Consider the following 13465-nt stretch of genomic DNA (forward strand, 5'->3'; position numbering starts at 1 on the left):
AATACTGGCAAACCAAATCCAGCAGCACATCAAAAAGCTTATCCACCATGATCAAGTGGGCTTCATCCCTGGGATGCAAGGCTGGTTCAACATATGCAAATCAATAAATGTCATCCAGCATATAAACAGAACCAAAGACAAAAACCACATGATTATCTCAATAGATGCAGAAAAGGCCTTTGACAAAATTCAACAATCTTCATGCTAAAAACTCTCAATAAATTAGGTATTGATGGGACATATCTCAAAATAATAAGAGCTATCTATGACAAACCCACAGCCAATATCATACTGAATGGGCAAAAACTGGAAGCATTCCCTTTGAAAACTGGCACAAGACAGGTATGCCCTCTCTCACCACTCCTATTCAACATAGTGTTGGAAGTTCTGGCCAGGGCAATCAGGCAGGAGAAGGAAATAAAGGGTATTCAATTAGGAAAAGAGGAAGTCAAATTGTCCCTGTTTGCAGATGACATGATTGTATATCTAGAAAACCCCATCGTCTCAGCCCAAAATCTCCTTAAGCTGATAAGCAACTTCAGCAAAGTCTCAGGATACAAAATCAATGTGCAAAAATCACAAGCATTCTTATACACCAATAACAGACAAACAGAGAGCCAAATCCTGAGTGAACTCCCATTTACAATTGCTTCAAAGAGAATAAAATACCTAGGAATCCAACTTACAAGGGACGTGAAGGACCTCTTCAAGGAGAACCACAAACCACTGCTCAATGAAATAAAAGAGGATACAAACAAATGGAAGAACATTCCATGCTCATGGGTTGGAAGAATCAATATCGTAAAAATGGCCATACTGCCCAAGGTGATTCATAGATTCAATGCCATCCCCATCAAGCTACCAATGACTTTCTTCACAGAATTGGAAAAAACTACTTTAAAGTTCATATGGAACCAAAAAAGAGCCCATATCGCCAAGTCAATCCTAAGCCAAAAGAACAAAGCTGGAGGCATCATGCTACCTGACTTCAAACTATACTACAAGGCTACAGTAACCAAAACAGCATGGTACTGGTACCAAAATGGAGATATAGATCAATGGAACAAAACAGAGCCCTCAGAAATAATGCCGCATATCTACAACTATCTGATCTTTGACAAACCTGACAAAAACAAGCAATGGAGAAAGGATTCCCTATTTAATAAATGGTGCTGGGAAAACTGGCTAGCCATATGTAGAAAGCTGAAACTGGATCCCTTCCTTACACCTTATACAAAAATTAATTCAAGATGGATTAAAGACTTACATGTTACACCTAAAACCATAAAAACCCTAGAAGAAAACCTAGGCATTACCATTCAGGACATAGGCACGGGCAAGGACTTCATGTCTAAAACACCAAAAGCAACGGCAACAAAAGCCAAAATTGACAAATGGGATCTAACTAAACTAAAGAGCTTCTGCACAGCAAAAGAAACTACCATCAGAGTGAACAGGCAACCTACAGAATGGGAGAAAATTTTCGCAACCTACTTATCTGACAAAGGGCTAATATCCAGAATCTACAATGAACTCAAAGAAATTTACAAGAAAAAAACAACCCCATCAAAAAGTGGGTGAAGGACATGAACAGACACTTCTCAAAAGAAGACATTTATGCAGCCAAAAGACACATGAAAAAATGCTCATCATCACTGGCCATCAGAGAAATGCAAATCAAAACCACAATGAGTACCATCTCACACCAGTTAGAATGGCCATCATTAAAAAGTCAGGAAACAACAGGTGCTGGAGAGGATGTGGAGAAATAGGAACACTTTTACACTGTTGGTGGGACTGTAAACTACTTCAACCATTGTGGAAGTCAGTGTGGCGATTCCTCAGGGATCTAGAACTAGAAATACCATTTGACCCAGCCATCCCATTACTGGGTATATACCCAAAGGACTATAAATCATGCTGCTATAAAGATACATGCACACGTATGTTTATTGCGGCACTATTCACAATAGCAAAGACTTGGAACCAACCCAAATGTCCAACAACAATAGACTTGATTAAGAAAATGTGGCACATATACACCATGGAATACTATGCAGCCATAAAAAATGATGAGTTCATGTCCTTTGATAGGGACGTGGATGAAACTGGAAATGATCATTCTCAGTAAACTATCACAAGGACAAAAAACCAAACACCGCATGTTCCCACTCACAGGTGGGAATTGAACAATGAGAACACATGGACACAGGAAGGGGAACATCACACTCCAGGGACTGTTGTGGGGTGGGGGGGAGGGGGGAGGGATAGCATTAGGAGATATACCTAATGCTAAATGACGAGTTAATGGGTGCAGCACACCATCATGGCACATGGATACATATGTAACAAACCTGCACATTGTGCACATGTACCCTAAAACTTAAAGTACAATAATAATAAAAAAAAAAATAGAAAAAGTTGGCCAGGCGTGGTGGCTTACGCCTGTAATCCCAACACTTTGGGAGGCTGAGGTGGGAGGATCATGAGGTCAGGAAACCGAGATCATCCTTGCTAATACGGTGCGGTGAAACCCCGTCTCTACTAAAAAAAAAAAAAAAAAAAAAAAAATTAGCCGGGTGTGGTGGTGGGCGCCTGTAGTCCCAGCTACTCCGGGGGCTGAGGCAGGAGAATGGCGTGAACCCGGGAGGCGGAGCTTGCAGTGAGCCGAGGTCGCGCCACTGCACTCCAGCCTGGGCGACAGAGCGAGACTCCGTCTCCAAAAAAAAAAAAAGTTGTATTCTCAGTCACCATTTCGGAGAGTCACATACTATTTACAGATAAACAAAGCAGCTATTTAACTTCATTTGCCCCATTATTTTCCACAATTGCCCAACTATAGGTATAAGTCTTTCTACTACACAAGTTATTGGCATTTTGTTGGATACCTGTGCTCCAAGAAACACTGTGATAGATGTCATGTGATTGAGTTGCCTGAACTGCTTCCCCAGTCCTAAGAAGTACACCTTTGTAACCATGTTTTCATGGCCCTGTTCTTCCCTAACCACCTGAGAGTTGTGCATGAATGAGGTATTGCTCCCTCAGAGGGTCGAGGACACCATTCTAAGAAGTCATTATGGGCCTTGTGCGAGTAGAGAAAAGTAAGTTGGTCTGTAAAGGGAGAATAAAGCAGTCATGGGAAGAGATGCATTAGGCAGGGCTCCCACACTCAAATGAGTCAGGCAGGATGACAGAAGTAAGATGAACTGAATTCAAATTCCGGATTCTTTCAACTGGGGGCTCTCAAAGCGTGATGCTCCAGCATCACCTGGAAACTTGTTAGAAATACAGCTTCCCAAGATCCACCCCAAGACATGTTAGAAACTCTGGGATGGGGCTCAGCAATCAGCATTTTTACAAGCCCTTTTGGGTAATTCTGATGCACGCTTTAGACTGCCTACCAAACTGTAGACATCTGACGAACAAATCCAAACCACAGTCTGACAATGGGTCACCTCTGCTGAAAGTGAAACAGAACACAGCAGTACTGATTTTTAATGACTTTCCAGACCCTAGTTCTAGTTCCCCATGATTCCTGGTAACCCAGGTCCTGGAGCTGATCTTGCAGTTTCAAAAAATTTCTTTTCCTTAAGCTGGTTTTGTGGGCTTTTGTTGCTTGAATTCAAACAAAAATAAAACTGTAGCAGTAAAATGAAGCAAACAAAATCTGCCAAAAAGGAGCCCCAGTTCTGCCCCAGTTTTGCCAAAAAGGAGCTGTGAGGCCTTAGATAAGTTCCTTCTCTCTAGGCTACAATTCTGTCCCTTACAAAATGATGCAGTTGAACTGGATATCTCAGGGGCCTTCACCCTCTACTATGCTGGCTTAGACACTGGCTCCTCTGGATAACCTCTTGGCGCTACAGATTCCTTATGAAGGTTCTCCTAAGTTTCTTTAGTTCTACCCATTGACTCCAGGCAGTTACAGTAACAAAAACAGAAAATAAAAAGCACCCAATTCTTTCTAAGCTCTTGGGAGCTGAAAAAAATAAAAATAGAAAGCACTCAAGTCTCCATGTCTCTCTTTCCCTGTTGGTAAAAAGTGCAGTTTTATTAGAGGGATGCTTTAAATAATAAGGCTTATCTGACACTCCAATTCTTTTTCATGTTAAAATTAAACTTTAGCATATTATAATTATACTCACTTCAATTAAGGCTGCTACCTATATCCCTAAAATGCGTACAGTAATAGGATACAATTATGCTTGCCAAAAAATTCTATTTTTTGCAGTTTGTTTCTTCAGAATAATGTAACTCATCCAATAATCAATATCAAATAAAATGGCAAAGTATTTTAAAGATTCTACACAAGGGAAAAACCCTAAAATCGTAAAATAAATTGTAAGAATATCCTCTATTAAGCCCATAAACCCTGCATTATATAATTTCTTAGTTCACAAAGAATAAAAACTAGTATTGTTTGGCCCTTAAATTCCCACTCAAATAGATTGTTCTCTGATGCTGAAACAAAAATAGTAACCAAATGCTTTGATAGAAAACTCATTACAATGAGAACTGAAGGCTCCCAAAATAAGACAAAGATTTTCCTGTATCTCCCAGATGCCAGGGAAAGTAAAGGAAATATTTCAGCTTTCCATCCCAAGAATGAACTCTATATCTGCACTTAAAAAAAAATAGGTGCCTTAAAAATGATCAAGCTCAAGGTACAGTTTTTTAAAAGCAGAAAATGTTCCCAAGGCAGGGTGAAGAAAAAAAAAAATTATTGAGAGAAAATGAAAAGAAACAAGGAAGAAGAAATCTTTCAACAGAGTAGAAACTGTTAGTCTCTCTCTCTCTGTCTCTCTGTGTCCCTGAAAGGTTTTGATCCAACCCTATTTGTTATCCTAGCAAAGCTCTTCTGAAGAAAGGTCTCAGTGTAAGAACTGCTTGAAAGAAGCCAACCCCTTGGAAATAGGAATGGCTTGGCCATTTATTAATGTCAAATATGCTGCCTGCATGAATTAGTCAGCTTGTCTTTTGGAAGTCATACAGAAAAGTTCTTGTGCACCTGCCTGTTAGTGTCTAACACTTCTAGTTTTAATGACAGCAGTAACAACTATCAGAAAATAAAATTTTAAAAATTTAAAAGCTGAATATTACTATATTCTACTTTTGGAATAGCTGATTCATCAATTTTTAAAGGCTTCTTACTGAAATATAATTAGTGACTACGGCATAAAGCTTGCTCAGATTTAAAAAGACAAAACAGAGTCATTTTCCTAAACTGGCAGAATTCAACCAAATTACCACAAAACTGACCTTAGAAACAAAGAGAAATGGAGCAGAAAAAGGCCAGATTTCTTACTGGCAGTACCACAGTGGCCAACATCCCAGAACTAAGAAAAGCTGCCAAGTGGAAGAGAAAAAATTAAAGGACTTTCCAAAAACAGCTACGCCCAGTGCACACAGCATTTCCAACAACTGGAGTCGGAGTGAGCTTCAGAAGCAACACACAGGTATAAGGTCCAGCTGTAGTCTTTATTTACAGCACAATTCAAAGTCATTAAATCCAGTACAAAAGAAATGGCTCTCACTTCCTGGATTGGCACCAGACATCCTACCAGCTGCAATTACATCATTTTTTATCTATCTTCTGCTTTTACTTTGTGTAGGGTAGGGATGGGGACTTACAAATGGGCCAAAGACACTTCAACCTCAAATCCAAAGAGAATCTCTGCTTGCAGAAATACAAAGAAAGTAACTCTCCCTCTTATGAAAAGCAATCAGGAACTCTGCTCCAGTTATGAGCGCCACTGATGGTGTGGGAGAGCTATCAAGAAGATTCTTCCTAGACATGGTGCAAAGACAGTGAGAACCCAGGAAATCACATTCATGGGGCAGTTGTTCTTACCGTCATCACCCTCTATTCTATCTCAACCTTGGCCCCATCAAATCTAATGATAAACAAAAGAGGTAATTACATGTGGAAAATCAAAGTGAATGGGAATGTGGTGGTGTGAACATAAAAGAAGAAACTGAAAACAATCAAAAGTTTCTCAGTGCTGCTTTCCCGCTCTGTCATAGAAATCTCTGATCCAATTCTTCATATGTCTAACTTCCAAGGAGCGGGCTAACAGCACAGACGTAGGATCTAAGGCATTCTTGGTGCGGAGATCTAAGTGGTGGGCCCCCTCTGAGATGGTGACTGCAACCAGAGTGTCTGTGATATCCTTAGTTACTCCACCTCCTGACCAGGGGTCTAGTTCACCATTGCTGCAAGTGAAAAAAAGAAGAAAAAACAAAGTTGTTAGTTTTTCATATTGACACTCAGATAAGCTAGAAGAAACCTATTATATGTTTAACACTTAAAATTATAAACTTGTAACCTGGGGGATTTGATCTGAGGATCTAATTTATCACATGAAAAGATGCTTCATACTGGAGTTTTGCAATATTCCTGCAACCAGGTGCAAAAAAAAAAAGAACCAGAGATGATTGAAGGAGGTGTTCCCATAAGTCTGTACTGGGATATGAAATTTAGAAACCTGAATTTCAATCCTGATTTTATTATTCAAAAGTTATATAATGCAAGTTACCTGACTCAGTTTCCTCATCTGTAAAATGGAGATAACAGGCCGGGCGCAGTGGCTCATGCCTGTAATCTTTGCTCTTTGGGAGGCCAAGATGGGGAATCACTTGAGCCCAGGAGTTCAAAACAAACCTGGGCAACATGGTGAAACCCCGTCTTCTCGAGGGAGGGAAGAAGGGAGAAAGAGAGGAAAGAAGAAAGGGAGGAAAGAAGGAAGGAAGGGAGGGAGGGAGGAAAGGAGGAGGCTGCATTTTTTATCCAATACAGTACAGTACTTTGGGAAACAGGATGGTAGATCTAAAAAAATGTCACCAGGATCTGGAATCCGAAAATTTGGGCATTACACAAAAATCTTCATTTTACATTAGCTTTAAAGTTAAGGAAATGCTACTAGGTTATTAGTCTCAGCTGGTTCACACAACACAATTCAGAATAATGTAAAGAGAATCAGTCACTGAAACTGAGTATCTAGTTTCACTGAGTAAAAAATCCAATACAACCACAGACAGCATCCCTAATAATATTTCTGAACAGTTTTGTTGAGATATAATTCATCTACCACAGAATTTGTCCATTTTAAATACATAATTCAATGGTTTTTAGTATACTTGGAGTTGTGCAACCAGCACCACAATCCATTTTAGAACATTTCCATCACCCCAGATAGAAACCCATACTCATTAGCAGTCACTCCCCATCTTCCTGCCTTGCTCTCAGCCTCAGGAAACCATGAATCTATTTTCTGAATCTATAGATTTGCCTATTCTGGACATTTCATACAAATGGAATTAAATATAGGCAGCCTTTTGTAACTGGTCTCTTTCACCCGGCATAATGTTTTCAAGTTTCACCCATGTTGTGGCATGAATCAGTACATGTTCCTTTTTATTGCCAAATAATATTTCATTTATGGATACATCATATTTTATTTATTTCTTCATCAATTGATGCACATTTGTATTGTTTCCACTTTTTGGCTAATGAGTATTGCTCCTTTGAACATTCACATACAAGTTTTTGTGTGGATGTATGATTTCACTTCTCTTAGGCATATACTTAGGAATTTCTAGGAAATATGGTAACAACCTATTGATTAGCTACCAAACTACTTTCCAAAGGGACTGCACCATTTTATATTCCCAGTAGCAACATTTGAGGGTTCCACTTTCTCTACATCTTCAACACTTATTATTATCTGTCTATTTTAGACATCCTAGGCTAGTAAGTATTAAATGGTATTTCACTGTGGTTTTAATTTGCATTTCCCAAGAGACTGATGGTATTTAAACATCTTATGTGCTGATTGGCCATTTTTATATCTTCTTTGGGAAAATGCCTAGTCATATCTTTGTTCATTTTTTAACTAAGGTTTTATATCTTTTTATTTTTGAGTGAGAGCTCACACTCTCCTGAGTGTTGCAGAGTAAGAAAAGCATGAGCTTTGGGATCAGACACACTTTGGTTCCAATCTCAGGTCTGTCTGTCGTCTATCTAATCTCATTGAAACAGATTCCTTAGGGAAAAAACTGTCACTGAAATACCTGGATCTAAGTACTCAGCCTATTGCAAGCATTAGATCACTTTCCCCTTGTATGGCACTCTTGGCATATCTTTACCCACATACCACTTGAAATTACTTATAGAACATTTTTATGTGTGTCCTGGTATTTGTTTAATGCAAACTCCGTTTTGCTGGTATTGTTTACAAAGGCTTATCTATTCTGGATACAAGTCCCTTATCAAATATATGACTTACAAATATTTTCTCCCATTCTGTAGACTATCTTCTAACTTTCTTGATAGTATCATTTGCAGCACAAGTTTTTCATTTTCATGAAGTCGATTTATCTATTTTTTCTCATTGTTTGTGTTTTTGGTATGGTATCCAAGAAACTGGTGTCTAACCCACGTTCATGAAGATTTATTCCTATGTTTTCCTCTATGAGATTTATCATTTTAGCTCTTACATTTAAGCCTTTGATCTATTTTGAGTTGATTTTTTTGTTATAGTATGAAATAGGGAGCCAACCTCATTCTTCTGCATGCGGATCTCCAGTTTTCCCAGCATCATTTGTTGAAAAAACTATTCTTTTCTCAATGAATTGTCTTGCTACTTTTGTTGAAAATCAATGTGCCATACATATAAGGTTTGACTTCTGGACACTCGATTCTCTTCCACTTTTCTATATGTCTATCCTTATGCCAGTATCACACTGTATTGACTGTAGCTTTGTAATAAGTTTGAAATCAGGAAGTGTGAGTTCTTCAAGTTCGTTCTTCCTTTTCAAGATTGTTTTGGCTATTCTGGGTCCCATATATTCCTACATGAATTTCAGGATCAGCTTGTCAATTTCTATTTTTATAAAAAAAAAGTCCAGCTGGAAATTTGACAGAGATCACATTGAATCTATGGATCAACTTGAGGAGTATAGTCATCTTAATAGTATTAATTCTTCTAATACATAAACATGAGATGTCTTTCCATTTAAAGGAAGCAATTTTTAATTTCTTTGTTTCCAATGTATATATCTTGCACTTCTTTTGTTAAATTTATTCCAAAGCATTCTTGATGATATTTAAATCAAATTTTTCCCTAGTATAACATACTATGCATAGATTGCATTTGTGTTTACAAAGCCTTTCACATTTGTTCATTGTAACAACCCTATGAAGTAGGTTTAATTACAATTCTTTTATAAAAGAGAAAAATAATGCCCAAAGAGGTTAAAAGGCTTGCCAAAATCATTTGACTTGGCAAATCGGAGATTCAAACACAGTTCTAAAAACCCTAGTCCAATGCTTAATTTTACACTATGTTGCATTTCAGGGGAACCATGACTGCTGTTGGAAGTCGACAGCTTACACTCTCTTGTGTGATGCAAAGTAAGTAAAGCATGAGCTTTGGGATCAGACACACTTTGGTTCCAGTCCCAGGTCTGCCTCTCATCTACCTAATCTCATGGAAACAGATTCCTTAGGAAAAAAACTGTCACTGAAATACCTGGATCTGAGTATTCCACCCATGGCACGTATTAGACCACTTTCCTCTTGGCATATCTATACCCACCACTTGAAATCACTTATAGAACATTTTATGTGTGTCCTGATATTTGTTTAATGCCAATTCCGTTTTGCTGGTATTGTTTACAAAGTCTGAAATAAAAAATCTTCAAGCCTACATTATCAAATACATGAAAATTATTCCCATAATTTGCAAAATCATCAAAAAACTTCTCAGCTATAAGTACAACCTATATACAGATGACTACCAAATAATGTATCTAGCCAGGATTGTTCCCCTAAACTTCAGAACTAAAGTTCAATGGTGTACTTGACATTTTTACATGGAAGTCAAATTAGACATTTGGCAGTTCCTGATGCTCCCCAAATGTCAACCAGCTCCTCCTGCCATCTTCTCCAATCTGTCAATGGGAAGTCTATCCTTTTCATTGTTCAGGCCAAAAAGCTTGATGTCACTCTTTAATCTTTTTGGTTTCACTCTTTAATTTTCTCATTGTTTAACACACAATCTGTCAACAAATCCTGTCATCTGTATCTTCAAATATATCCATAATCTGACCATTTTGCATTATCTCCACTGCACAACCCTGATCCAAGTCACCATTATCTCTAGCCTGAGTTACTGCAATAGCCTTTTAACTGATCTTCCTGCCTCTACTCTTGTCTCCCTGCAATTTAATATCAATAGAGCAGGCAATTTCATCCTGTTAAAACCTGAACCAGATAATGTCATTCCTTTTCTCAAAATGCTCCAAGTTTTCCCATCTCATTCACAGTAAAAACCTAAGTCCTTACTAGAACCAACAAGTTTCTACATGATTCGGGCTCTCTGCTCCCTCCCTGATTTCACCTCCTATTACTCTCTCACTTACTAACTCCACTCCAGCCACACTGACCTTACCCCACGTGAAGAAGAACATGCTGGGGACACTTCTCTTTCAAGGCCTTTGCCTTTGGTTAATCCTCTTACCCCATCAACCTCATGGCTAGCTCCTTTACTTCCTCTATATCATTTTTTAAAAGTCACCCCTTGATGAAGTCTTCCCTGGTCACTCTAATAAAAAATTTCAACTGTTTTCCCTCCCTGTGACATTTTATAGTCCCCTTCCCCAGTTTACTTTTTTTCTCCTTGTCACTTATATCCTTCTAACATATTTATAAGTTCTATCTTGTTCCATTTCCTATCTCTCAAACTAGAACTCCATGAGAGCAGAGATTTTTGTCCATATTGTTTATTTCTACATCTCCAAGTTCCTAGAAGCAGACCTGGCTTACAAAAGAAGGACCAAAAAATTTACTGAATGAACTTAAAAAGTGTCTAGTTGTCTGTGGCCTCATACTGGATGCCCATCATAGACATCTATAAATACATTTATGCAAGTTCATAAACATGTTGTAAATCACTTTGGTACTTTTTACGTGGGAAAGAAAAGTTGATATAAATGATTAACACAAATATAAAGAGACTGACCTTCAGCTGTGTGTTAATAGTGGAAAGAACAATGAATTAATTCAGTAGATCTACGTTGTACATTTTTACTAGCTGCATGACTTTGGGTAAGTTACTGACCCCTGTGAACCTCAATTCTCACGTGGATTATAGAAAAAAAATGTTTTTTAAGAAAGATAATACCCTTCTCTCAGAGAACTACTGTGAGGCCCAAGTCAAATAATATATGTGAAAATAAATAAACTATAAATACTACACAAATGTGTGATGTCATTATAGTTATTACTATACTCTATAAGCATAATAAGTATTACTGCCACCAAGAGGTAAATGAATCATGAAAATGTAAATGTACAAATCATATGAGAAAAAAACATTTAGGTACATTAAGTATATGTGTGTTTGTAATACAATCTAAAATGGCCTGTCCTGGCCAGGCACGGTAGCTCACACCTGTAATCCCAGCACTTTGGGAGGCCGAGATGGATGGATCACTTGAGGTAAGGAGTTCAAGACCAGCCTGCCCAATATGGTGAAACCCTGCCTCTACTAAAAATATAACAATTAGCCGGGCGTGGTGGGGCATGGATGTAGTCCCAGCTACTTGGGAGGCTGAGGCAGGAGAATGGCTTGAACCCGGGAGGTAGAGGTTGCAGTGAGCCCAGATCATGCCACTGCAATCCAGCCTGGGTGACAGAGCAAGACTCCATTTCAAAAAAAAAAAAAAAAAACTACACTCCAGAAGTGTACTTTTTTCATTTTATTAAAAACAAAAAGGAACACTCATGTAAAATAGAAGCCTTAGTTTCCAACTACCAGGTAAACTTTTTAAGGAATTGGATTCTCTTAAATTAACAAATCGCCTTTATCATTATTCAAAATTGACAAGCCCAACTCAGATAGGAAACTCTCCATTATTTGCAAAACAAAGAAGCTATCCCAACAGCCACATAAGAAGCAAACTGCATTTGATTTAAAAGGTCATCTGAAATAGCCTAGTGGCTTAGCAACAGTGTTTGGAGTTGCTGAGAGACCTAAGATGCACATGGACTTGAATCTCTTGGTCCTAGACATGTGAAAGCTAAACTAGTCGTTGGAAAATCTACAAAAAAAAAAAAAAAAATACTGGCTTTCATGAGAGGATCTAGATGCCTGGGTAAAATTCCCCCAACAGGGAGCTTCATTTAGTCACTGGCAACAATTAATTTGCCTGAGAAATGATGTTAAACTAACCAGCTCCTCAGGGACTCCCTTTTGGATTTATACTAAAATAACTGAGAATGACTGTTGGTAAAATAATGTCTACAAGTTGGGAAAGAAAATAAATCTCCCCCCAAAAAACAATTGTGGAATAAAAAAAGATTTGCTGTAATGAGACTATTAACAGGTAAACAAATGTTATACTGAGTGCCTATTATTTATCAAGCACTGATTGGGCACAGGACTGCACAGTGAACAAAATAGACAAAATCTCTGTTGCTTACTTCCACAATAATTTGTTCCTTGAAATAACCCTGTTATTTACTCATTATTATTCCTAACTAATATGAATTGGCAATTTGCCCAAGGCCATGCAGCTAATTCAGGGAAGAAGAAAAATGGCATTAAGGTCTACCTGACTTCAAAGCTTTAACTGAAAAATCTCCAATCCAACAATTAAAGATTAAACTTCCCAACTAGAAAAGCAATCACACTTGGATTCGTGTGAGGCAGCCTAAGGGGAGAGGCCTGGAAACAAAGATTAAGATACCTTCCACAGGGCTCCTTGGACACTTTCTTTTTTTTTAATTATACTTTAAGTTCTGAGATACACATGCAGAATGTGCAAGTTTGTTACATAGGTATACACGTGCCATGGTGGTTTGCTGCACCCATCAACCTGTCATCTGCATTAGGTATTTCTCCTAATGCTATCTCTCCCCAAACCTCACCCCCCGACAGGCCCCAGTGTGTTATGTTCCCCTCCCTGAGTCCATGTGTTCTCATTGTTCAACTCACACTTATGAGTGAGAACATATGGTATTTGATTTTCTGTTCTTGTGTTAGTTTGCTGAGAATGATGGTTTCCAGCTTCATCCATGGCCATGCAAAGGACATGAACTCATCCTTCTTACGGCTGCATAGTATTCCATGGTGTATGTGTGTCACATTTTCTTTATCCAGTCAATCATTGATGGGCATTTGGGTTAGTTCCAAGCCTTTGCTATTGTGAAAAGTGCTGCAATAAACATACATGTGCATGTGTCTTTTTAGAATGATTTTTAATCCTTTGAGTGTATACCCAGGAATGGGATTGCTGGGTCAAATGGCTCTAGATCCTGGAGGAATTGACACATTGTCTTCCACAATGGTTGAACGAATTTACACTCCCACCAACAGTGTAAAAATGTTCCTATTTCGCCACACCCTCTCCAGTATCTGTTGTTTCCTGACTTTTTAATAATCGCCATTCTAACTGGCGTGAAATG

The 13465-nt window shown here is 38.3% G+C and overlaps 1 protein-coding gene across 6 annotated transcripts in view; it reads right to left on the minus strand.

The window, feature by feature from the left end:
• Nucleotides 1-5456: 5456 nt before the first annotated feature.
• Nucleotides 5457-13465, minus strand: part of PRCP (prolylcarboxypeptidase) — a 78564-nt gene continuing 70555 nt past the window's right edge. For all 6 annotated transcript variants that reach the window (XM_058446532.1, XM_058446531.1, XM_058446529.1 and 3 more), the window contains exon 9: nt 5457-6210. In XM_058446532.1, the coding sequence (XP_058302515.1) occupies nt 5994-6210 (217 nt within the window). In that variant the 3' untranslated portion in view covers nt 5457-5993. The remainder of the gene's footprint in view (nt 6211-13465) is intronic.

This window comes from Hylobates moloch, unplaced genomic scaffold, assembly GCF_009828535.3.
Source record: "Hylobates moloch isolate HMO894 unplaced genomic scaffold, HMol_V3 SCAFFOLD_11, whole genome shotgun sequence".
Lineage (NCBI taxonomy): Eukaryota > Metazoa > Chordata > Mammalia > Primates > Hylobatidae > Hylobates > Hylobates moloch.